The sequence below is a fragment of the Orbicella franksi genome, chromosome 12 (assembly GCF_964199315.1).
Source record: "Orbicella franksi chromosome 12, jaOrbFran1.1, whole genome shotgun sequence".
In the NCBI taxonomy this organism is placed as follows: Eukaryota; Metazoa; Cnidaria; class Anthozoa; order Scleractinia; family Merulinidae; genus Orbicella; species Orbicella franksi.
Window position 1 is genome coordinate 24,804,082 of NC_138156.1, and position 22,247 is coordinate 24,826,328.

Genomic DNA, 22,247 nt, shown 5'->3' on the forward strand with positions numbered 1-22,247 from the left:
AATACGATAAAAAGAACAAAAATATTGCACAAATTGTAGTATAAGCATTGTTATGGATGTTGTAGTGGTGGCTTGAAAAAAGGTTAATCCTTATAAAAATACAACCAGATTTACATGACAGGCATTTTTTGTCATTCTATAGACCACAGAGAACAAAGAAATAAATGTGGTGAACATATTATTGGATGATTGAACTTCTGTGTGAGTTTTCCACTTTCAGTAGGTACTGAACAGTGAACCTGGTGTCACAGACAAAATTAACACTTACATGCAAGAATGTTAAACCTTAATTGGACCTCTTCAAGACGAATCAGAAACACAAGCAGCAAGAAATTAAAGCTAGTGTGAAACAACAAAACTAGCTGACAGACCAAAACAACAAAATGGTATATGCAGAACTCTGTATCTTTTTTTTTACACCTATAAATTCAGATCAGTGCAACTGACCTCACCTTATATATGTACAGTGGAACCCTGCCTCACAGCCACCCTGTTATTACGGTCACTTTTTTCTGGCCCAAACAAAAGCTCAGTCAGTCATTTTCTCTAACCCCTTTAATAATTATGGCCACCCCTTTAACAGCACCAGATTTTTGTGGCCCATTGGTGACCGAATTAAAAGGGTTCCACTGTAATTAGTTTTCATTTACTGAAGAGCTGCAGTACCTTTTCAGCTGGCTTGTCATATCCCATGACAAATTTACTATCCCAAGGATGGAATGTAAGATATGATGGCTCCCAGGTAATTTTTTGGGGTGTAAACTTGACCAGATCATCTGTTCTATAGAGAAACTTGTTCACTTTATCGGCAAGGATGCACTGATGGGAAATGAAAACACGACATTAAATAATAAACAATTTATTATTGGATGAGGTTTTTGTGATATCCAGAATAGCCAAAGGCTGAGGCTCATAACCCTTACCGAGACCTTGATTATTCTGGATATCACAAAAACCGAATCTAATAATTGTTTTATTATACATTGAACAAAAAAAAAAATGGAAGTCATGTTTTTGCTTCTTCATTAACAGCAAGCAACACAAAGCATGCAAACTTGACATGATTACCCTTAGAAATCATGCACCGCGGTCATACATGACATGATTACCCGTCACTTTGAGTGTCCTTGACATGATAACTGTATAATCTGCAGCTAGATGACGTCACAGGTGCTGATTTCAAAAATTCACTGTACTCTTTCGGCCAATCAGAAAAGAGATAGTGAGTTCAATGTATGATAACGAATATTATTGAGCTCTATACATGAACATGCTATGTTTATGCTTTATTTCTGCTAACATTGTTGCAGATCAAAAATAAATTAACAGTTAGAAATTTGCATTATCATCCTCTTGTTCTAACCTCTTTATCAGCACTACCCAGTAAGTTGTATTTACACGGCACATTCAATAACTATGAGATGCAGAAAAATAACTTTGTACATGGCAGATAAGGAAACTAACACTACACATTGTTTATTCCCTGGTAGAACATGATCAGGTACAGTGTATGCATTACTCTCAAAATGAGAAAATCATGTTTGACTTTTAATCATTTAATCAATCAATCTTTATTTGTACTCACTCTTGCTACAGAAAAAATTACAATTTCAATGAAAATATTAAAAGTAAAAATTTGAGTACTGGCTGCCTGAAATAACCATAGGGGCTAGTGGAGCCAGGCAGCCAGTTAACATCAGCATTAAATAGAAATAAAATACAGGTCAGCAAGAAAACTTGAGCACAAATGCACACACAGGAAGAAAAAAGAGAAGAGGAAAAGCACTATTTCTATACTATGAAGGAAGTCTAAAATAGTTTAAGTTATATATGAATTTGGCTTAAAAATACTAAAAATTGAATGTTTGGACTACAATTCTATGGTGTCTATTAAACAAATTACACTACTCTCACTCTTGTTAGCCGCGCGGCCATGGGTCGAGCGCGGTTCATGGTTTACCCGTGGTTTTTTTTTCGATTTGTAGGCGACCAGACCCAAGCTTCCACTTGACCAAATTTTGAGTCACGCAACCTGTGATGTTTACTCGCCAAAAGCTGTTGAAACATTAATAAATCTCATTTCCGATACTGACTTTCGCGGAAAAAAAATTAAAAACCCAGCGTTCGTCAAAAATTATATTTTTTCAGCAGAAATTTCGCTCGGAACATATACATATTTATATTCGTTTGAATCATCGACGAAATGACCTTTTCCGGATATTTTTTCCTTCGGGGTCAACAAAACCCTCTGATTACAAAATCACGCCGAACCCACACGTTGCAAAAAAGCTCTTAAAAACCCTGATTTCAAAGCGATATATCACTTAAGCGTTAATAGCTACCACACATTGGCAGGCGGTAAATCTATTCCTTAACAATCCAGCTTTATCGTGTTAAAATTTCAGCGAAATCAAACAAAACCAGAATTAATTAGAATTTTTTTGTTACCTCACTCCCCAGACTTGACCTAACAAAGAAAGCCACGGTCGCCCATAGCAACCGAAAAACATGAACATAACAAAGCCGACGTTTCGGCCAAAACACTCCAGAATTATCGCCTGAGAGCTTAAACTTGAATGGGAACATCTTTTTCGAACTTTTTTCAACTGATTTAGACGAAAGACTGGCCTCGGCGGGCTACAAAAAAGACCAAGAGAAAAAACAGAACAAGACAGCAGAACAAACCGATAATATTTCATCGCGTGGCTTTCAGCACGAAAACGAAAATACAGCTTACTTCTGGATAAATTCAGCCTTAGAAGCCAGTAACTGGTCCGAAACTTCTTTCTGTATCCTTACAAATGTCCTGATTTCCATCTCCGAAAGATTTTGCCCCAATTTTGAGCAAATAAACATTTCGTCGACGGCGACCGCCATTACGGTGGCTTGCATACTAAATTAGCTAACTTAACAAAATTCTCCCGAGGGGGGGATATGACAAATTTGGTGAGAATCAAAAGTAACGCCAATTTTCTGTCACGTTTTCAATCTATGGTCACTGGAGTGACCAAAATCGATACATCGGTTGGGATAGGGTTTTTTTTAGATGACTTGTGTGACTACTTTGCTAGCCCTTTACTCGTGGAAAACACCAATTAAATTTAATCATGACTTTTAAGAAAGAAAGCTGTTGTTAATAGTGTTATTATTGTGTCGTTCATATCGTTCATGCTCATACATATCCTGAAGAAAGTTCTAGATTAAGACCATTACGTCATCGGAGATTTGTCAACGGCTACCACTGATGGTGCAATAATACAGTTTGTGTTGATCAAGTGATGTGATGTCTACAGTAAGAAAAGAATCATCAATGACTGCTTTGGAATGTGCACTGCGTTCCGACGGTAGTGCTAAGCGAACCGTTTCATTTTTAAAGCGCGGTTATAAGATCTAACAGATCTTCTTGTTTTCTATGAACAGCAGTCAATTGTCCTGTGTCTTGTTGACTACTTGCTGTTGGGAAACTCAGACCCACTTAAGAATAACTCTCATGCTAGGCATGACAATGAACATGTTACCTTTTTGAGACGTTATAGTATGTTTTATCATGCCAAACAAAAGCTACTGTGACTCTCTTTGTTTCCCTCATTTTAGAAATGTTTATAATGTATACAGCACACTTTGCATAAAATTTATGTCTGTGTCATTGTGCTCTTTATCAATACTTTATAACTCAAGAATCTGCCACTTTGACACCTGTTGCAGTTTGCAGCAGGTCTGTGGATGATTCAAGTATTGAGGCATATTTTTCAAATAATAATAATTATTATTACAGCCCAGACAAAACAACAGTACAAATTAAGACTAATGATGATACATTGGTCTGCTCTCAGCCAATCACTTTTTGCCAAATGCCCCCAGATATAATAGGCCAGGCTCTCAGTCAATCACATTCAAGTAATTATCTCAGTCATAATAAAAAATAAGTTCCATCACCACTGCAGTTTGAAACGTTAATTGCTTGCATGGGGTAAATCAACTAGAAATTTTGCCTCTATAGTTGAACATAATTTATTACTGGCAGTACTGTTTAATCACTTCAGTTGCACAGCAGACTCACAGACGACAGGTCAATGCTGTAGTTCCTAGTTATACAAGAAGCAAAACTGTGAAATGTTTAACAGAAATTGACAGCAAGCAAATTACGTAGCATGCTTCTATTTTAAACAACGAGATCAATTCAGAAACATTTCAATTATAGAAAACTATTTGCAATACAAAAAACGTTGGTTTATTCAAGCCCCCCAGAAAAATACTTAATTAATCACAGAAAACCAAAAAAAAAACGATCCACCTCAGACTCGAAAACCAACGTTTGAAATGAATTTCACTTTGTACTTTCTTTTGGCCAATCGCGATACCCACGTCCCAAGTCACGAGATATATGTGTCCACGAACACTAATTACAAGAAACAAATGTGGTTTATTCAGACACCAACGCCTTCACCACAACCAAAAAGTACTCTAATATACTTTCCTTTCCTCTGAGGCGGAGTACAACGCCAACGTTGTTTATCGTGCCGACAAATTCTACGCGACAGTCGTACTCTTAGGTACACAACCATTAAGCTTATATATAGCAATTTGCTGACGAAATAAATACGCATAAATCAATTACTAAAACAGTTCTCATTCACGAAAACTTATCATCGCACACAGCACGAGACCAAATTAAAAAAGTTTTGACGCCGAGTGAAAATTAAATTTTTCACAACGTAACGTAAGTTATGTTCGATGTCTTAATTATCATGTGTGTATATTCGACACTTCAACTTATATTCGACCTTCTGCTTGCATTACCCATTCCTTAGCCGACCTCGACATGTACACTCGACTTGATAAACAGACAGATTCTGTGTTGTCATGAACGAAAAGTGCCGATAACTAGCTAATAACAGAGGTACAGGCGAAAGCAGTGAGCGTGCTAAAGCTTCTCCCATTGGCACTGAAATTGATGTTGTTGTTTTATTTAATACACACGTGGGTCGACCTCGACAAGTTATGTAACAACGCTATCATACCAAGAGCAAAACACAAGATATTACAGCAGCACGAACAGTGATCTGCCTTACCAGGTGAGGATCAGCTTTTCCGTAGTATATCTGGTCAATCAATGGGGATGGAGTGCTTGGACTTGTAAAGTTCTGACTTGTAAAACTCTTTCCGTAGTCTGTCGACACGAAAACTTTGCTGGACTTACTGCGTGTAGTGTTCTTGCCTAGCAAGAACACGTAGTTTTCCCTGAAACGATTCCGAGGCCAGTACATAAAATATGTGTCGTAGTATCCAAGAGAGAACTGAAAGGAAAAAATAATAATACAACACAAAAGATCAGTGAAGGAGATTAAGCTTAAATATGCAGCGTAGTTTTTCATCATTCAGCAACCTTTGGTTATCACCCGGTAGGCTTATAAAAGACGTATTACAGATCAGAACTTATTACGAACTTTGAATCAAAACTCACACGAGAAACCTCCGGTTCGGGGCTTGCATCACGACGAAAGCGCCCGTGAAGGTCTTCTACGAGCTCTTGCGGACTTTCCAGATCAACTTCATCGTGAGCTTCCCGCGCCCGTCGAATCACACGAACTCCCTCTGGCAAGGTATCCGGAGAGGTGCCGTGCACGAAAAGATTCTTTGGAACTGCAAATGGGCGAATGCAGCCACCAAACGTTGGTAATAAAGCAACAAGGAAAAGAAAACAACTATGTCTCAGGAAGCCCGCCATCTCCCGCGAGACATTCAACAACTATCACTGACAGCGAGAATCAAACACTTGACCGAGGCACTCTGCAGGGGGTAATGGCTAAACTCTTCGCGACCTATTGTCTGCTGTGAAAATGGCTGAACAAACAATTTTATAATGCAAAGTCCATGAAAGACACAATCAGTTATAGCTCTTTCGTTACCTTTCCGAACAGAGTGAGGCTTAGCAAGAGGGGAATAAACAAGACCTATAGCAGGGAACTGGAAAGCTCCTTTTAAGCAAAACGGAAGCTGTAAGGACGTTTGTAAGTGCTTGAACCTCACGTCCACAAAATGCCATCATGCGTTCATCTCAAATATCGTTGGCACTTAAATGGTAAAAAAAGTTTATGCAAAAATTGTACAGCATCAAATAGTTGATTCTAATAAGCAAAATCTTTTAGTTTGCAAATGGGTAACAAATAGAATCGACGGATCAGACACTGTCTGTTTTGAAACACTCGAAGCAGTGCCAGGGATTTTTTTTTTCCAGTGAGAAGCCGGAAGTGGGGGTAGGAAATTATCTATGTACGCCTTTTTCACTCCGGGCACGACATAAACAAAGATATCCTTTCTTCCTCTTTTTCAACCGATTTAATCCCGGATCAGTACTCTGTGGATTTTGGTTCAAAGTTTATCACGCCTGAAGGGCTATTAGTTAAGATCCTTTCCCATTCAGGCAACGGCCGGAATCAAATTGCACGTTTTTCGTACACCACTCAGGAAGCCATTTTGATACAGTGCAATCTTGGCTACGCCAGGAGCCCATGACCGCTCCTGGCTCCGTAGACTTTTCCTTTTCTTCCGTAAATTTTATACACTTTTGAATTTATTTTCATCAGTTCTTATCTTTTTCAAAGTTCCTGGTCTTGTCACTTTGCTTTGCTCGCAGCTTTAAGTGCCACGTAAAAGACTTTCTTGCATTAACGTGATGAAATATTAAACGAAATAACAACAAACGTAGAATTATCCATTGTGGTTTGCCCCCATCGAGTTGATGTCAAAAAAAAGCTAAAAATAAAGCGTGAAATCTAATCCATTCTGACAGACCACGTGGAGACCCATATGGGCAAATGATTCAGAGATAAGCGCTTGCTTTGATCTTTTTGTCAACTTAGTCATAACAACGAATTGTTATGCATCGTTTTAATTGACAATCATGGATTACGGCCAGTTTGGACGACCAGCAGACCCGTGGGACAAGAAGAAAACTTGATATCGTGTTTTATTCTTCGATTAGTGACGAAACTCATACAGCGTTTACAATTACGCGAGAACAGAATGAAGTTTCGAGCGGAATAAGCAAAATAATTTCTGGTATGGGTTACTGGGCAAGTGTTCGGTGACTGGACACTGGCCTCGTTCTTTTTTTCGTGCTTATTGGGTTTCACGGTTCATAAACACGCAAAATAGAACTTGGTCAATATCCAGCTATCTTGACCGAACGAGAAGGGAGGGGGTCAACAAGCTTGGGTGATAAAGGACTCACTACATGGCAAAAGGAACAAACTCTTCGGGCTTGCGGGATAAAGCGGACAGTCCCGAAATGGCAGGATTTCTCCCATCTTGCCCTCTCGGGTAGCCAATCACAGCACAGGACATGTTCAAAGCCGTTTTTTTAACCCCTAAAGGTACAACGAGCACCCCGTCAATTTTATATGAGAGTCCTCCCCCCCCCCCCCGGCCCTAAGAGGTATGGTTTTGAGCAAGAGAATATATTCTCTTATTTTGAGCGGTTTTGGTCTAAAATACTTAATTGTAGGGTACACTGCTTTGTGCCGGCGCCCAGGCACCAGAGCGTAGGTAAAAAGTGTGAACACAGCCTTTAAGAGTAACCAGGGCGATGATTATTCCATGAGAAACATGAAAACGCAAGCACAATTGTCACCAAAATGCTTTTGCTGGTGGAGTTGCCAAGCTGCACATCGCTACTAGGTCGCCGAGTATTTTGGCAAGAAACCTCTGAGGGCGCTATGCACTGTGGGAAACATTGAGACATTACAGATGCGCATGAAGGAAGATGGGACAGTTTTCCCTATAAGCTTAGCAGGCAGTCACTCTAATTTTACGTCAAAACAAGGTTGGAGGAGAATGATAGCGGACCGGAACTAGAATACTTTCATAGGATCAAAAAGGGTGAGTACAGTTGTACAGTTTAGTTCTTACAATTTATTATGCTACTGTTGTATTTTTAGCGAAATTACGCTCAGTAAAGTTATCTAAAAGAAGATTTTTATTTATCTCAAGAAAATCCTACGAAAATCTTGCCTTCATCATTAGTCAACAAAGATTCTTTTGTTATATTCATATTATTGTTTTTGTTTCACAGCACCCGCAGAAACTTTGTCACCCTCAACTGGTTCTTGTTGAAAGCACGTGGAATGGCTGTTTTTGTTTTCATTTTCCTTTCCTTATGGTCTTACCCTGGGTGTCTTTTAGTCAGTAAGTAAAAATCATCAGAAATACTTGTCAGTTTACTTTGAGAAACGTTTTGAGTGAACTAGTAAGAGGAGTTTACTGAAGGTCTGTCAGTTCTAAGCTGCAATATAACGGCTTCCCTGACTGGTTGCAATATAACGGCTTCCCTGACTGGTTGCAATATAATGACTATAAAATGTTTAAGCAAGCAACCGGAACGATGATCCTGCTGGTATACGTTGGATCAATAGTGATCTAATCGGCTTTACATATAAAATGAAGAATACAAAAGTAAAAAACCGACACAACGTAGAATGATTTTTTGAAGGTGTACTACATTTCGGCTGGCCAAACCAGCCTTCTTCAGGTACAATGTACCTTCTTCAGTACACCTTCAAAAAAAGCATTCTACGTTGTGTCGGTTTTTTGCTTTTGTATTCTTCGCAATATAACGGCTTCCCTGACTGATTGCAATATAATGGCTTCTCTGATTGGTTGTAATATAAAAGCCCCCCTAATTGGTTGTAAGTTTATACTGCGTTCAGTCCGGCGTTAGAAATGAATCAATTCATTAAAAGACGAGTAAACATGTCGCCTTATTACCGACAGAAAAACGATTGGAGAGAGAATTGATATTTTGATCGAGTAAGGCGGCGGAATGTATGTAATACAGCACTCTTTCTAGAATGTGTCCAGAGTAGGAGGCTCCTGGTTCAGAGTCCATAAAAAGTGCCCAACACGATGGTTCATAATGCGCGCATCAATCTTGTACCCTATTACTTAGAGTCCCCGAGGCTCCTTCTGAGAACTTTGGCTGGATACAAGATTTAGGGCGGATAAGCTCATCACTGGAAATTTACCCTGACTGTTATTTTTGTTTCCAGGATGTTTCAAAATTGACGCCTCGTCAACACCTCCAACATTACCCACAAGCTCAACAGGATTACCTCAGATGACCGCTGTCCCTACACCTTTGTTGCACCCTGTTCCACAACCAAATTCCATGGTCTCGTTACCAGTCTCAAGTACTACGCTTCAGCCCACGCGGCCAGCCCAGCGACTAGTGTCTATCTCTTACTCAGCGGATGTTAAAATGATTAGTCCTGCACATGCGCAATTGCTTTCAGCGACCACTCTGCCCATTTTGCGGCCCACAGCACTAACAACAAGCTTTGAGTCAGCCTGCCGTCCTGTTGTGAAAAACGTTTCTGTCTAACTGTCGTGCAATGAATTATAATTACCCAATGACTATTAAATGATTAGCCAGAGAACATTATGAATAATAACATATATCTTATGTCATACCTTTTGATATTACGACGAAAATTCGTGTCCACCTAGTTATTTTTAATGTTCATAGAATGGTAGGAATTGAATAAATCGCGAGAGCTTAACCAGATCTTGCATGGCGATGCAGCTCTTTATTTCGTTATTGATGAACTTTTCAATCAGGTTGCACTGAAACGCTGATAATCTTGTCAGTCTGCGAGATCTCGTTCACTTTTAAAGATTGTTGCTGAAATCACAGCATAACAGATCGTGCCTTCTTGCTAATGAAGATTCATGTCTCTGAGTCTGTTAAGAACTGCGTCAGAAAACTCCCGACGTCTTATAAACGGTCTAGAAAACGGGCTGATTATATGTCTGGAGTGAGAAACTACCGGAGGGTAATGATAGATATGGTGAGATAGCCGAGGGGAACTCGCTGCTACTCCCGGGAGAGAGTTTGGGATAGTAAAATCCACGAGATTACGCGTAGTAGCTCGTAAGTATGAAGGCGATGAAACATGATAGGGTGGAATAAAAAATGAATTGGACTCCCGATTTTGATAGCTGAGTATGTTCTGTTGGTAAGGGTTCAAACTGCTAGGGCCTGCTAGCCGAGTGTTGAACGATTGCGGCGCAGATGTAGCTGCCACAGGAGGGTAATACCGAGGCTGCCACCTTGGTTGGTAAGAGGCGAGACCTCTTGTCCAATCCACGCTCGCCGGATTAGTAACATACGGCACAGGGGCAGCGAAAGGGCTACGCCTTGAATACTCCTGGAAGTACGTAGGCCACGAAGGCGCGGCTTGGCTGAATGTTCGATAACTTGCATGAACTGGGGGTCGATACTGATGGTGATAATGTCGATAATGCGAATGTCTTGGGTGATGGCGATATTGAGTGGAATAGCTTGGTTCGAACTCATCGTCGTCTTGTGGAACGTCATGTGACCTCCATCTTTCTCTATCTGCAAGACAGGAGCAAACCGATTTTTGATTTCGATGCCCCTTCTACATTTGAGGATCTGTATACATAGCATAGGGGTTATAACAACTACATACCAGCCGATCAAAAATACGGACCGGCTCGAGCATGTTACGATGGTAAAGGCGGCAAAATACGAGATACAAAAACCCTCAACTTGTCGCACAATATTGTTTCGTTGCAAGTTTTGGGTCGATGTTTCGCGTTTTCACCTTGCGTGATCAACTTGTCGCGCAACAAAAACATTTGTTGCGGGTTGAAGAAATACCGCGCGCTGATTGGTTGATTTGCTTGAGCATGAGCAAATTTGTTGCGTGACAAGTTGTGAGTTTGATGAAAAACGAGCAACAAGGCCTAAATTTAATTTGTTGCTCAAAGCAGACTCTCGCTCTACTTTTTGCAACAACTTTCTTCAAAACGCAACAAATGTTTTTGTTGCGCCACAAGTTCATCACGCAAGGTGAAAAATGCGAAACGTCGACCCAAAACTTGCAACGAAACGATGTTGTGCGACAAGTTGAGGGTTTTTGTATCTCGTATTTCGCTGCAGGAAACCATGTTAGCGATAGTATGCATGGGAAAACACGTTAATGAGGCAAGAGCGAGAAAAGAGGTGCAATCTTATTTTTACTTGATGGATTGTTAAGCAAGTCATTCGAGTTTTCGAAATGAAATCAACTTCACAAAAAATGCAAAACCAAAGACACTACAAGTGATTCTCTTTAAATTTAGTGCAAAATTATTGGGTTGATCAATGATCCTAGCACCTTTGAAAGTGTGTCTTTCACCATGACGTCTTGGTGAGTCCCAGTCCCAATCATCCATATCTCCCTCGTACCCAGGCCTTTCACGTGGCTCAGAGTCTTCATCGTCGAAGTTTTGACCTCGCCAAGATTCGCGATCGTAATCTTCGGACTCATCATCGTATGGCCTTTCGTGATCCCGAGGTGCATAAGATCGATAAGAACCTGTCTCGGTTTCCTCCGGAAAGTCGTCGTCATCGGCGGTTTCATCGTAATCATCCGAATCTTCGTCGTCGTCGTCATCATAATAGTAAGGACGAAATGATTTTTTCACCGTGTTGCTTTTACTTTTATGCTTTTGGGCGCAGAGTTTCTTGGTTAGGAGTCCACATCTCCCCGGACTGTTTGTTATGTTCAAAGCTGCATTTTCCGAAGTCGGGTTTTCATCATTAAGCTTGAAGAACTTTAGAAGAGATTCTTTGTGTTGCTTAACAGTTGATCCTGTAAAGAAGTTCATAATCACACCAGAAATGTTAAGAGCGTAAACTGAGTAAATGAAACAATTTCCCATGGCCTTTTCCTTAAAAAGCTAAACATGCCCATCACAATACAGCTTTTAATTCCAATGGTTTGATGCATTGACTTCAGACTGTCGATAGATCCTGATTCGATCCCCGTCTCGGCTGGGTTCACCTGTGGTTTTGTTTCTCCCTCTCCTCCCATACAGGCTAGCTCGATTCCGAGTCGGGTCTACGGGGGAGGAACGTGTGCTCCTTTCCCGAACAGCGGCTGGTAATCGAGCCTACTCACAGATGTGTAAACAACTTCTAGGAAATTGCTCTGGAAAAAATTTTGCGGAATGAACTAGCGTACCGTCCAATCGGAAAAGCAATACTCCAAATCGCGTGTGCACAGCGCCGACCTCCATCGGGAAGTTCGCCTGATCATTATTTCTTGTGAATGAAACCGACCCTAGGATTTTCTTTGTAATGGAAATGACGTTGAGACATTACTTGCGTTTTAAGCTATAAACTGAAACAGATTTTTGTGTTCATATCGACCCTGTCATAAAGTCAAGTGTTTACACACACACATTGAAGTGTTCAATGTCTGTTATAGAGTATTTGCCGCTCACAACAAAAGAAAGATCGATAATATCCTGTTTCCTGTAGTTACCAGTCCCTGACAGTCAACTATGTTGCCACAAAACCGACAAATGCGTCCTTTAAAGAATTCATCAGTACAAATATCCGGTCATAGTTGACCAAACTATAATTACTGATTTCAAAGTAGAGCTTATTGAGAAAATTGAAATTTTGAATAATATTATTTACTGAGCCAAGGCAAAGACCTACAGAAGATCAATTGTTCGGCCATGATGGGTCATGATGCTTTTCAATAATTTGATGGTGCTCGCTCGTTTCTTTATTCAAAATATATCTCAGCTTTATACTTGAAGAAGTTAACAGGAATTTTAATTTGGGAAAATAAATCTTAACTAACCTTTGTTATGAGCTTCACTGCAAAACACAGAGTGAAATAATATCAAAGCCAGCAGCAGGTACCAGAGGGACCAGACAGGCATTGTTTGTCATAAATTTAGATGATCATGTTGTTAAATTCTCCTTTCTGCAGCTCCACAGCGACACATTTCCAGCAATTGGCAAGATATTTCATCTCTGATTCACCACCTTGATGAGATTGTATGCCAAGACTGAAAATATCTGTAAATTACTGCTCTACAAGAATGAGAGGGAAATTCAACAACCGATTATCAATAATTCAACTGAAGCTTGATCAGTGCAGTAGGTCCTAATACCCAGTGTTTCATTCTCCACCTGCGGCTGTTTCCTACCGGGTGATACTAGGTTCAAGCAAGGGTGGACGATTCACCTTCCTCACTTGTCCATTCCAAGTCTGTTGCACAAGTTATGAAGAAAGTAATTCCCAATGCCCAAGTACTACCATCCTCGGAAACCCAGGGGCTGCTTGTCGGTACGATGCGATATTTTCGGGCAAAAGTTTACTTCAAGAGCCTGAGCGGAAAAGCCCCTGGGTATCCTTGAAGCAAACTTTCGCCCGAAAATATCGCATCGTGCCGACTAGCAGCCCCTTGTGTCTTGAGGATGGAGTACTACATGATGTTAAAACTGTTGAAAATAATGAGTACAGTGGAACCTCCACTGACGGCCACCTCTCTACAACGGCCACTTTTTTGCCCCGGCGCACGAACGGTCTCTCGACAACGGCCAGTTAATCAACAACCGACGAACGGTGTATACAAAACCCATTTTTAATTGGAAAAGGTCACGGAAACTTGATCTTATATACTGCGCGTCGACGTTGGTCTCTGTTTCTGTTTGGTTTCCGTTTTTTCGAGATATTTTGATTGTGTATTTACATGCTAAATATGCTTTTCAAAGATAAAAATATTGAACTCCAAGAAGAAAATCGGTGTCATATTATACGCCTACCTCCCCATAAAGGCCGGGCATAAAGCCGGGCCACCTTGGTCACTTTTCTTCGTCCCCAAGGTGGCCGTTGTGGAGAGGTTCAACTGTAGTTTCGTTTTCAGAGAATAGTTGGTCGATCAACGCCTCTAGTTCCTTTCTGTTACATCTCGTTCCCACTTCCCGGACTGCAAGTATCGATCGAACCAAGATTCAATCAAAACCTCGTTATGGATAGGATGGGTTCAACTGTATTAAAGTACAATTCTCGAGAGACAATTGTAATGAAATATTGAAGAAATTTGAAGTTTCTATGTGTAAGCCCTAGAGAGAAAACTGGCGACCAGATGAGGCAAAGAAACTTTCTTTCGATGGTCCGAGGTCGTTCATATTGTATGGCACAAATCAGTTCTGAACGATTCACGAATAAAGACGCCTCGCCTCGCCTCGCCTTATCAGGTCAGTTCCTTTTATTTGTTTTGTGTTAGTGCGAGCATTATATCTTAAAAAAACGATTTCCAAGGATTTCTTACTGTACGTTCGTCCTAAAAAGGGTATGGTTTACTGACTTGGTCTACAGATAGTTAGTAAACGTGACTGGGAGACACCCCTTACCTCAAACCCCTAAAGGGATACGAAACCTTACAGATTTATGTAACGTCTCTACGTATCTCAAAGGTCACGCATGTCCGAAAAAATGGAAAGTAGAGATACGGAGAACTGTTGCACCAGATAGCTCAAAGAACCTTTGGTTTGCATCTAGAAAAAAACCGCATACACAAGACAAGACAAATTCAAAAAGACTATACTATTATTTTATTAAAGTATTAAAGCTATCTGTTATAAACCTTTTGTGTTTAATCATCCCTTTGTTGAACAGAAACCTTGCGTATAAATAATCAATCTAGCGAAACGAATTGTAGGCAAAACGACTGTAATCCGAATTTTAACTAACACTAGACGTGACCAAAACAATAAATTAGTGAAAACTTGAAATATCTAGTTATCTGTTCTCCTGTCAGATAAAACTGAAGGTAAACTGCTTTTCATTAAGAAAATATGCTACTGTCATTAAAGCCCCTGAGGGGGCAGGGGTACTCCCGGAAAAATTGGGTAGGGGTGTGTGGCCCACTTCCCAAAACCCTTACCCTATTTATGACCAAAATCTGCAATTTTCCCTACCCAGTTATGACCAGACCAAAAATTCAATACCCTATTTTTGACCGTTGCCCTTGCAATTACATATGGTGGCTGCGCTCACAGAATGAGCAACAGTCAAAACCAAGCTGCCCTACCGAAATGACCCAATAATAGTCTTTTTCTTCGCAGCTAACAAAAATAAAGACAATGCTAGAGTTGCGTTGGCCTCTTCTAATAGTTAACTTGAGAATTCCGGATTTAATTTGACGAGGAACAGCATATTTTGTTCAAAATAAAACAAATATTATCCTACCTGGCGACACTCAACGAACTACCAGTGAGTTGTCATGCCGTACGCCGGTGACCTATTTTTGGCACCAAATTAGGAGCTTGGAGACACAAAATGCTTCATGTTTTTCACTTTTTACAATCTGATATGGTTTTTGAAATCCCTTTTCTTGAATATTTAAAGCCATATCCAGTGAGAAAGTTGCCTGATTTCAATGCCTTTCCTATTAACTTACATTGACGTCAAGACAGTAAAGCTTTTCCCGCCTGCTGAATCCTGATTGGTCGATTCAAATTTCAGGTGCAACAGCCATATGCAAGGACCTGTGGCTGACACAGTTGCCCTAAACATAATTTCTGAAGGGCTTTTGTTTATGGTCTTATCGATAATGATGAAAAAGTAACTTTCTCTAAGAACCATACCCAATTCAAGAAAAGAGTACAAAAACTATACCCTATTTAAGACCAAAATGGCCAAATCGATACCGCATTTATGACCAAAACGGCTGAAAACCATACCCTTTGGGACCGCACATACCTACATAGCCCATATAAGGGAGTAACCCCCCCCCCCCCACCTCCCCAGGCATAAAAGGGCAAACCAATTCTTGTTTTGCATGAATGAACACTACACTATCACTGATAAGGCCATGAATAAAACTATACCTTAAAGCCTGGGCAGCTTGAAACATTTAACTTACCTAAAATGAGTGAGTGGATTTTTTTATATATAATTCTTAAAAAAATGCAAAAGATTAAACTAGATCTGTTGAATGCATATGCACAACTTCGTACAAAACTGTAAAATATAGCATTTTATTGAATCATGTATTTCTAATAAAATAATTTCTGCAAGTTAAATGAAAGTCTAATCTGTAGAAAAGTGTGGTTTTGGTAAAACTTTCGATTCTTCTAACAGTACTATTTCTATCAACCATTTCACTCCCAAGATCAAACAATCAATTTGCGTTCCTGATTTCTATACATTTGGTTTCGTATAAGTTCTGAGAATTAAGAACTACATCAAGGCAATGCACACTTCTTGATGCTAATTTAAATAAATATTTCACAATGCCAATCACAGGGAGAACAGATTGTTGGTTTGCTCTGCATCTGTTGTTGTTCCTGTTTTTTTTTTCTTCAGAGGTGTGTACTAGTTTGGTGTAACTCTCATGTCCTGGACAGGGCCTGGCCAAATCCAAACCCTTTAGGAGCAAAGTTTTTCTCATAACACGCTGTAAGAAATAATACAAGGAATACCTAATAAATACAGTTGGTCAATGCATTATTGTTCCACAAAATGTCCTTAACCTCCCATGGAAGAATCTTTTTAAATCTTTGGTTTTTGAATTCCCTCGCCCCCTCAGAGTTTCCAATGGCTTTTCACAGAGTTGGGATGGACATCAATGTTCTCAAACTATATGGTCAACTTATCTTTCAGTCAACAATATTTCAATAAATAATAACAAAGGCACGAAAACCAAACAAATGAAGGTTTGAATTCGTCATGGATTGATTAATGTGATAAGAAATAAATACGAATGAATAAATACCAACCCCAAGGGAGTTATTGGAAATTCCAAGGGGGAGGGGACCTGAAAAGCTTAAATTTCTAAAGGAAATTATGAACTAAAACTGGATTTTCCAGAGGGATGGGGTTGACAACCCACAAAAATCCTCTGTGGGAGGGATATAGATATTTTCTGAAACAACACAATGTATCAATGAAATTTCTCAATAGCAACAATCCCTATCAGGAGCCCAAGCAATAATAAAGACAGCCACAGAAACGCAAATAACAAAAAGAATACCTCGACAATAGATTTCTCCATCATGGTCTCGCATTGTTGTTGCAGTAAGACCCTTGCTACAAGTCAGGCATTTAAAGCATTGCTTGTGAAAAACCTAATTAACCAAACAGTGCATATAATAAGGACATGATATAACATTATTATAATAGTAATATTGTCATATTGAATATTGCGCTATATCTAAAAGGGTATGTAATTTAAGTATATCAATGTAAAAGAGGCTGGAAGAAAAATGTATTAAAATACGATGAACTACTCAATCTAAAGCCCATCTCACCATCTCATGAAGTTTTCCTTCCTGTATGAGTTGGAAAAGACACATTTCTTTATAATTTCCACTTTGCAAGTGTAATAACTATTACGGCAGAAGAAAATGTTTTTAAAAATACAGTCTAATTTATTTAAAAAATACTAGAAAGTAACTGTTTCGAAAACCACTTGACATCATCCTGAAAAAAAATTTGAGTTGGCAAGAGGTGTGAAATTTGACTAAAATTTTGAGCAATTTCTATTTTTTGAAGGACCATTTATTGTGTTAGACTTCTGGCAGCCATTTTTTTCTCTAAGGGTTGCTTAGCCCATTCCCCTTTAGGCTTAAGTGTCTTGCCCCATAACCCCTTGCTGAATTTTAGGAGAAAAACAGACTGCCAGCAGTCTATTAAGTTGTATGTGGTTAGTATAAATTTATTGGGCTTGTGAATCTCCAATTACTGTTTTCTTACAGGAGGACAAGAAATGTACTGTTCATACAAAACAGAGATCTGGACATATAGCACTGAAAATGTTCAGAGTTAACTTACCTTTCCAACTGCCCGAATCTTCTCTGCATCATACACCACTCGATTACAACGTGGACAACTCTTTCCTGTGCCTGACCCACCAGTGTTTACAGGAGCAGTTTTTGGAGCTGTAGAAACAGCTTCTCCTGCCGTCCCAGTGTCTGTGCTTAGTACACCACTACCAACACCATAGCCATAACCCTTTGTACCAAATAACCTGGTGTGACAACTGCCACAATACAGCTCACCTTAAAATACAAAGCAATGGAATTGTTAAACATAAATAAATAAACTTTATTCCTAGATGATGGGTGGTGTAAAACAGGTTTGCGCATTTTGAGGTCAATAGTAGAAGATCAAATTCATGTTACTGGAAAGAGGATTTTTAAGGTTGTGACCCACATTATTGGCCAAGCGCCTTCCCCTATTCTAACGAAAAATTGCTTCTTATCACCTGTCACATTAAATTATGGTTCCAGCAACATAACATGCATTTTGATTGGTCCAAATAAAGTACTATTTCAGTGATGTGCAGTTTCAGGAAGTGCAGTTCACATACATTTAAATAAAGGAAAATTGATGGAAAAACATTCAATAAGATATTTTTTAATTGGTCCCATGCAAGGTACTTAAACCAAGGTATCAAGATGGCCTAGCTGTTATCCCTTTATTGTAGCTCCGCAGAGCACGTCATTAACTGTCTGACTGGCTTTGGCATGTGTCAGATATTAACTTCTGTCATGAGAACTGAGAATTTGTTTCCCCCAGTGGCAAGTAGCTTCTGTTACTAGTACTGATTGTGTGGCTCTAGCAAAATATCTATAAACTATACCCACCCTAAGGATCTGATGGACAGGGTTATTAGAAATTCCAGGGGGGAGGCTCTCAGGGATCAAACCAAAAACCCTCCATGGGAGAAGAATGAATATTTTCTGGCACAACACATCAAAACCTTTTGCGATAAAGTGATTGTTTTCCTTACCATCCTTGTCTCGCATGGTAGAACTGTTGACAGTTTTGTTACAAGCTGCACATTTGAAACAGTGTTTGTGCCATTTCTTCCCAGCGCCAAATACTTGTTCAGCAAAGTATACAGTTTTTCCACATCTTGCACACTTGGATTCGGTCCCTCCAAGTTTCAAAGAAGCTGTCCTGTTACCAGTGTGGATATTCATGCTTTGTGTGATCCTGATCTGTGTAAAAACACACCTCGAGGCTAGCCCTTCAACAACAGTTTCTTTACAAACTACTTCACTCTAAAAATTTAAGTTAAATTGATCCATATAGCCTTTACATCATTTATGGGGAAAAAAACCAATTCAGAAATTATCTATGTACAGGTCTACAAAATTATGCATCACTAGAAATTGCCTGTTCGCTGTAGTGCAAATATTGGGAACATAACTCTGCTATTAACATAACAATTATAGTTCAATACCACTTACGTCGCTTTTTTGTTTCTAACCCATTACACGTGTGATCAAGTTCTTTTTATCAGAACTACTGCTAATGATTTAACTGAGCCACTTTCTGTTTTAACTCACTATAGTGACAACCAACTGATATGATTGAAGAAACATCGTATTGTACATGAATGCCATTCAATTATACATTTTCCAATTAAAAAAAAAAAATCTCCCGGAAAAATTCCCCCTCTTTCACTTCATTATATGCCAATTAGTGGAAAAAATACAATCATTGTCTTCAATTTTGTATGTGACAAATCTAATATGATCAACATAAAACTAAAAATTCTTCACATTCCCAAAGATTGTGATAAACATTCAGTCAATCAGTTTATAGTTCTCTGTTTGGTGTCAACTGGGAGAAAGATGTCGTTTGCATTCTGAGCTTTATTTCACATTCCTCATAGCATTTATAATAATCAAAAGTGCCGATCACGAGTTAATTTACAAGCGTAGTTGTTCATATCTGAGTCCTTTCGTGAACATTCCTAAACGGAATAAGACAATAAGACTGACCTTTGTCTTGTGATAGATGAACACCCGATGCGCTGCCAAGATCGTTTAATTAAGATATAAGCTTAAGCTTAAAAGTTCACAAAAAAGTTATTCAAGGTTCAACAACAGATAATCCTAGCTAAAGTAAGCTATATAGAGAGAAAGGGGAAGGCATAAAAGTCTTATACTAGCGCTCTCTGTTGTCAACACAACACAAATACTTGAATGAATGAAGCTTAATTTAAACGTTGCTTCATAAAGCTTTTAACAGCCTTGAGGTTATTTGATTTTGTTAAAGAGATGCACTTTTAGTTTATCTTTCCGCGTGACAAACATTATGAATTTTTAACTTTCATAATTTCGTGGAATGACACCGATGGTTCATCTCGTTCTCTTATCGTATTTAAACTTATACGTGACTTACCTCTTTCCCTTGATATAACTTTCCTTGTGCCACAGGAAACACCTCACCTGAGCTCTTTAGCATAATATAAACATGCCCAATACAAGCTTTCTGCATCATAAGTGCATGAGAACAATTGGTCGCCTTTGTAAACGCAATCTTATTATATTGCAATTACTCTGATAGTTCATTTTCTCACAGAGCATTGTTTAGCGATGAATGGAATAAACAATGGCCAATTCCAAATCGAAGCAGGGATAAAAGAGTCCACTAATCCAGCTGTTTTTGGAACGATAAAACTGTTCCGTCATGAACCGTGAACTACACTGAACGCTACCTTGAACTTCTCGATGTTTTCTTGAGCCCAGTATCCCCTTCACATAACGACATAGGTCCGCATCTAGGTCCGCAAGTCATGCAAAGAAGCTTTGCGAGGAATTAGGGAATGCCATAACTCAACGCAGGTAATGCCCCCCCCCCCCTTTTTTTAGCACTCTGCCCCGTCCCACGTTTTTATATAAAAATCTATACCGATGAAATCGGATTTTAGACAAACTGGTTGAAACTCTAATGTTTGAACAGAATTCCTCACATAAGCAGGACCAGGCGCCCATTACACGTTTCCCTCAATTCACTTTAATATCCCCCCCCCCCCCTCCAAAAAAAAACAAAAAAACATTAAGTTAAGTTAAAAAGTTGCAGTGAAGTTAAAAAGGCAGTGAAGGCCAGAATGAGGGAAATTTTCTCCTGTGGACAGATCAGGCAAAGACGAACGTTATAAAAGTACACGCTCACTTTTTTACCACGCACAAACATCTCAAAAATTTGCTGAAGCATTTTCAAATTATGAGTCAGACCATTTCGGGAAAACAAATATTGTTAAGTCCTCTCACAGACAGGAAACTCTAGTCTATTTCTCCTCATAATTTAGATTACCTCCTGTCCCGGGCCTCCTGACAATAGGACTGACTAAACAATGATAAATCTCTTTGTACGCGCTGTTATTGAGTCTTAAAACCGAAAACAAGTCAGAATTGAATTGAAGAATTGAAGTCTGTGGGAAAAGAGATAGCATGCGTATATATATTAGCGTAGCAACATCTCCAAATTCCAATTCGACCATGATGGAAAATCCGCATGTAAACCAGCTAAGGCTGATGTGGCTTTCTCTCTAAATATTGTAATTTGATTTTTGCTGTTGTTGTTGCTGTTTTTATTTTTGTAGCCATCGATCCGATTAGCCTGTTTTGTAATTCCCCTTGTTCTGACCGCGGAATTCTATACCTAGACATGAGTCTCCATACTATGTCATACTTAAACTCTTTTTTAGCATATAAGTTTACTATCATACTTTAAGTTTTCAACACACCACTCCCTTGTTTGCATCTAGCTATATCTACATTCTTGCTCGTAATTGGTTCGGGATATGGCCTTTCTATAGATTTCCATCGAATCGAAATTGAACATTCTATCTATCAATTTCCGGGAAATCAGTTTTGCTGAGGAATGCTCTGGTCGTGACATCCAGGCCACTGAATCGTGACCGGAGAAAAACACTGCATGCTTTACTAAACTGAACATACAAACATATAATGGTCATCGCGGGATCCGGAGATTAGACTTTCTTAGACAGCAAATCTTTCTATTGATTGTCATTTACTTGTTCCTATAACTCAACAAGCACATTTGAGGCACATTCTCACAGCGATCTGCAACCAGTCCTAAGCCGGAAAGAATATAATCAGTTTGTCAGCTTTTCGATGCTTCCTTGTAATGTCACCAATTTGGGGAGAGTCGCAAGCCCATAGATTCGATCGTATTGGTCAAATTTTTATTTTCTTGGAAATTTGTCATCTGAAAAAAGTTAACAAGAATCACGTCTGGACGGGTCGTCCTATTCTTTTTGCCTTATTCCCTTATTTCGAGCTAAAATATATCACTTTTCGAACCTTTTCCGGAACGATTCTTTATAATTTAAAATCTTTTTTCATATTTTGGCGTATTTAATCAAGTCGATGATCATCCTTTGTTTGTAGACGACCTTCACCCTTTGACAGGGCTTTTCCTTTCAGATAATCTCTACGGGAAAAGCCAAGGGAACTAGGTCGCTCTGATCTGGCATGGGGTAAGGCTTCAGAGCGGAAAAACGTACGTACTGTGCAGCTTTCTGCGCATCCTTTACCCTGCTTGTGGGCTCAGGTAATAATGCGAGCTGAAATGGTTCGCAATGGTTGGAAAGAGCGGCGGACTGTAATATAA

The 22,247-nt window shown here is 39.3% G+C and overlaps 4 protein-coding genes across 5 annotated transcripts in view; 1 reads left to right on the forward strand and 3 right to left on the reverse strand.

Annotated features, from left to right (window-relative positions):
* LOC145463651 (uncharacterized) overlaps positions 1 to 6,756 on the reverse strand; it is a 49,093-nt gene extending 42,337 nt beyond the window's left edge. Inside the window, exons 1-3 of the mRNA XM_081447407.1 lie at positions 5,465 to 6,756; positions 5,073 to 5,297; positions 667 to 819 (exon numbers count right to left, since the gene is read on the reverse strand). Coding sequence (XP_081303533.1) covers positions 667 to 819; positions 5,073 to 5,297; positions 5,465 to 5,728 — 642 coding nt within the window. The 5' untranslated portion in view covers positions 5,729 to 6,756. The remainder of the gene's footprint in view (positions 1 to 666; positions 820 to 5,072; positions 5,298 to 5,464) is intronic.
* A 1,323-nt stretch (positions 6,757 to 8,079) lies between these two features.
* LOC145463724 (uncharacterized) lies at positions 8,080 to 9,391 on the forward strand. Its single transcript, XM_081447510.1, has 2 exons — positions 8,080 to 8,187; positions 9,048 to 9,391. Exons 1-2 carry the CDS (start codon positions 8,127 to 8,129, stop codon positions 9,377 to 9,379), a joined length of 393 nt encoding a protein of 130 aa, XP_081303636.1. The 5' UTR covers positions 8,080 to 8,126; the 3' UTR covers positions 9,380 to 9,391.
* Positions 9,392 to 9,705: 314 nt separating this feature from the next.
* Positions 9,706 to 12,906, reverse strand: LOC145463684 (uncharacterized). The gene is made up of 3 exons (XM_081447459.1): positions 12,660 to 12,906; positions 11,181 to 11,657; positions 9,706 to 10,396 (listed from the first exon to the last, which is right to left on the reverse strand). The coding sequence occupies exons 1-3, from the start codon at positions 12,739 to 12,741 to the stop codon at positions 9,714 to 9,716; spliced, it is 1,242 nt and encodes a 413-aa protein (XP_081303585.1). The 5' UTR covers positions 12,742 to 12,906; the 3' UTR covers positions 9,706 to 9,713.
* Positions 12,907 to 14,452: 1,546 nt separating this feature from the next.
* On the reverse strand, positions 14,453 to 21,842 carry LOC145463712 (cysteine and glycine-rich protein 1-like). Of its 2 annotated transcripts, none has more exons than XM_081447494.1 (5): positions 20,010 to 21,842; positions 18,607 to 18,817; positions 17,646 to 17,872; positions 16,846 to 16,939; positions 14,453 to 16,269 (listed from the first exon to the last, which is right to left on the reverse strand). In XM_081447494.1, exons 1-5 carry the CDS (start codon positions 20,106 to 20,108, stop codon positions 16,205 to 16,207), a joined length of 696 nt encoding a protein of 231 aa, XP_081303620.1. In that variant the 5' UTR covers positions 20,109 to 21,842; the 3' UTR covers positions 14,453 to 16,204. The 2 variants fall into 2 exon arrangements, with proteins under 2 accessions (XP_081303620.1, XP_081303621.1); XM_081447495.1 differs by having other exon boundaries at positions 15,864 to 16,269; positions 19,070 to 20,094.
* Positions 21,843 to 22,247: the final 405 nt, after the last annotated feature.

Coding starts and splice junctions, on each gene's coding strand:
- LOC145463724 (XM_081447510.1), top strand. CDS start 8,127: ATGGCTGTTTTTGTTTTCATTTTCCTTTCCTTATGGTCTTACCCTGGG. Junction 8,188..9,047: donor CCCTGGGTGTCTTTTAGTCA/GTAAGTAAAAAT, acceptor TTTTGTTTCCAG/GATGTTTCAAAATTGACGCC.
- LOC145463684 (XM_081447459.1), bottom strand. CDS start 12,741: ATGCCTGTCTGGTCCCTCTGGTACCTGCTGCTGGCTTTGATATTATTT. Junction 11,658..12,659: donor CAGTGAAGCTCATAACAAAG/GTTAGTTAAGAT, acceptor ACTTCTTTACAG/GATCAACTGTTAAGCAACAC. Junction 10,397..11,180: donor TGAAAGACACACTTTCAAAG/GTGCTAGGATCA, acceptor CCTGTCTTGCAG/ATAGAGAAAGATGGAGGTCA.
- LOC145463712 (XM_081447494.1), bottom strand. CDS start 20,108: ATGATGCAGAAAGCTTGTATTGGGCATGTTTATATTATGCTAAAGAGC. Junction 17,873..18,606: donor TACCATGCGAGACAAGGATG/GTAAGGAAAACA, acceptor TTGTATTTTAAG/GTGAGCTGTATTGTGGCAGT. Junction 16,270..16,845: donor TGGAGAAATCTATTGTCGAG/GTATTCTTTTTG, acceptor TATTTCTTACAG/CGTGTTATGAGAAAAACTTT.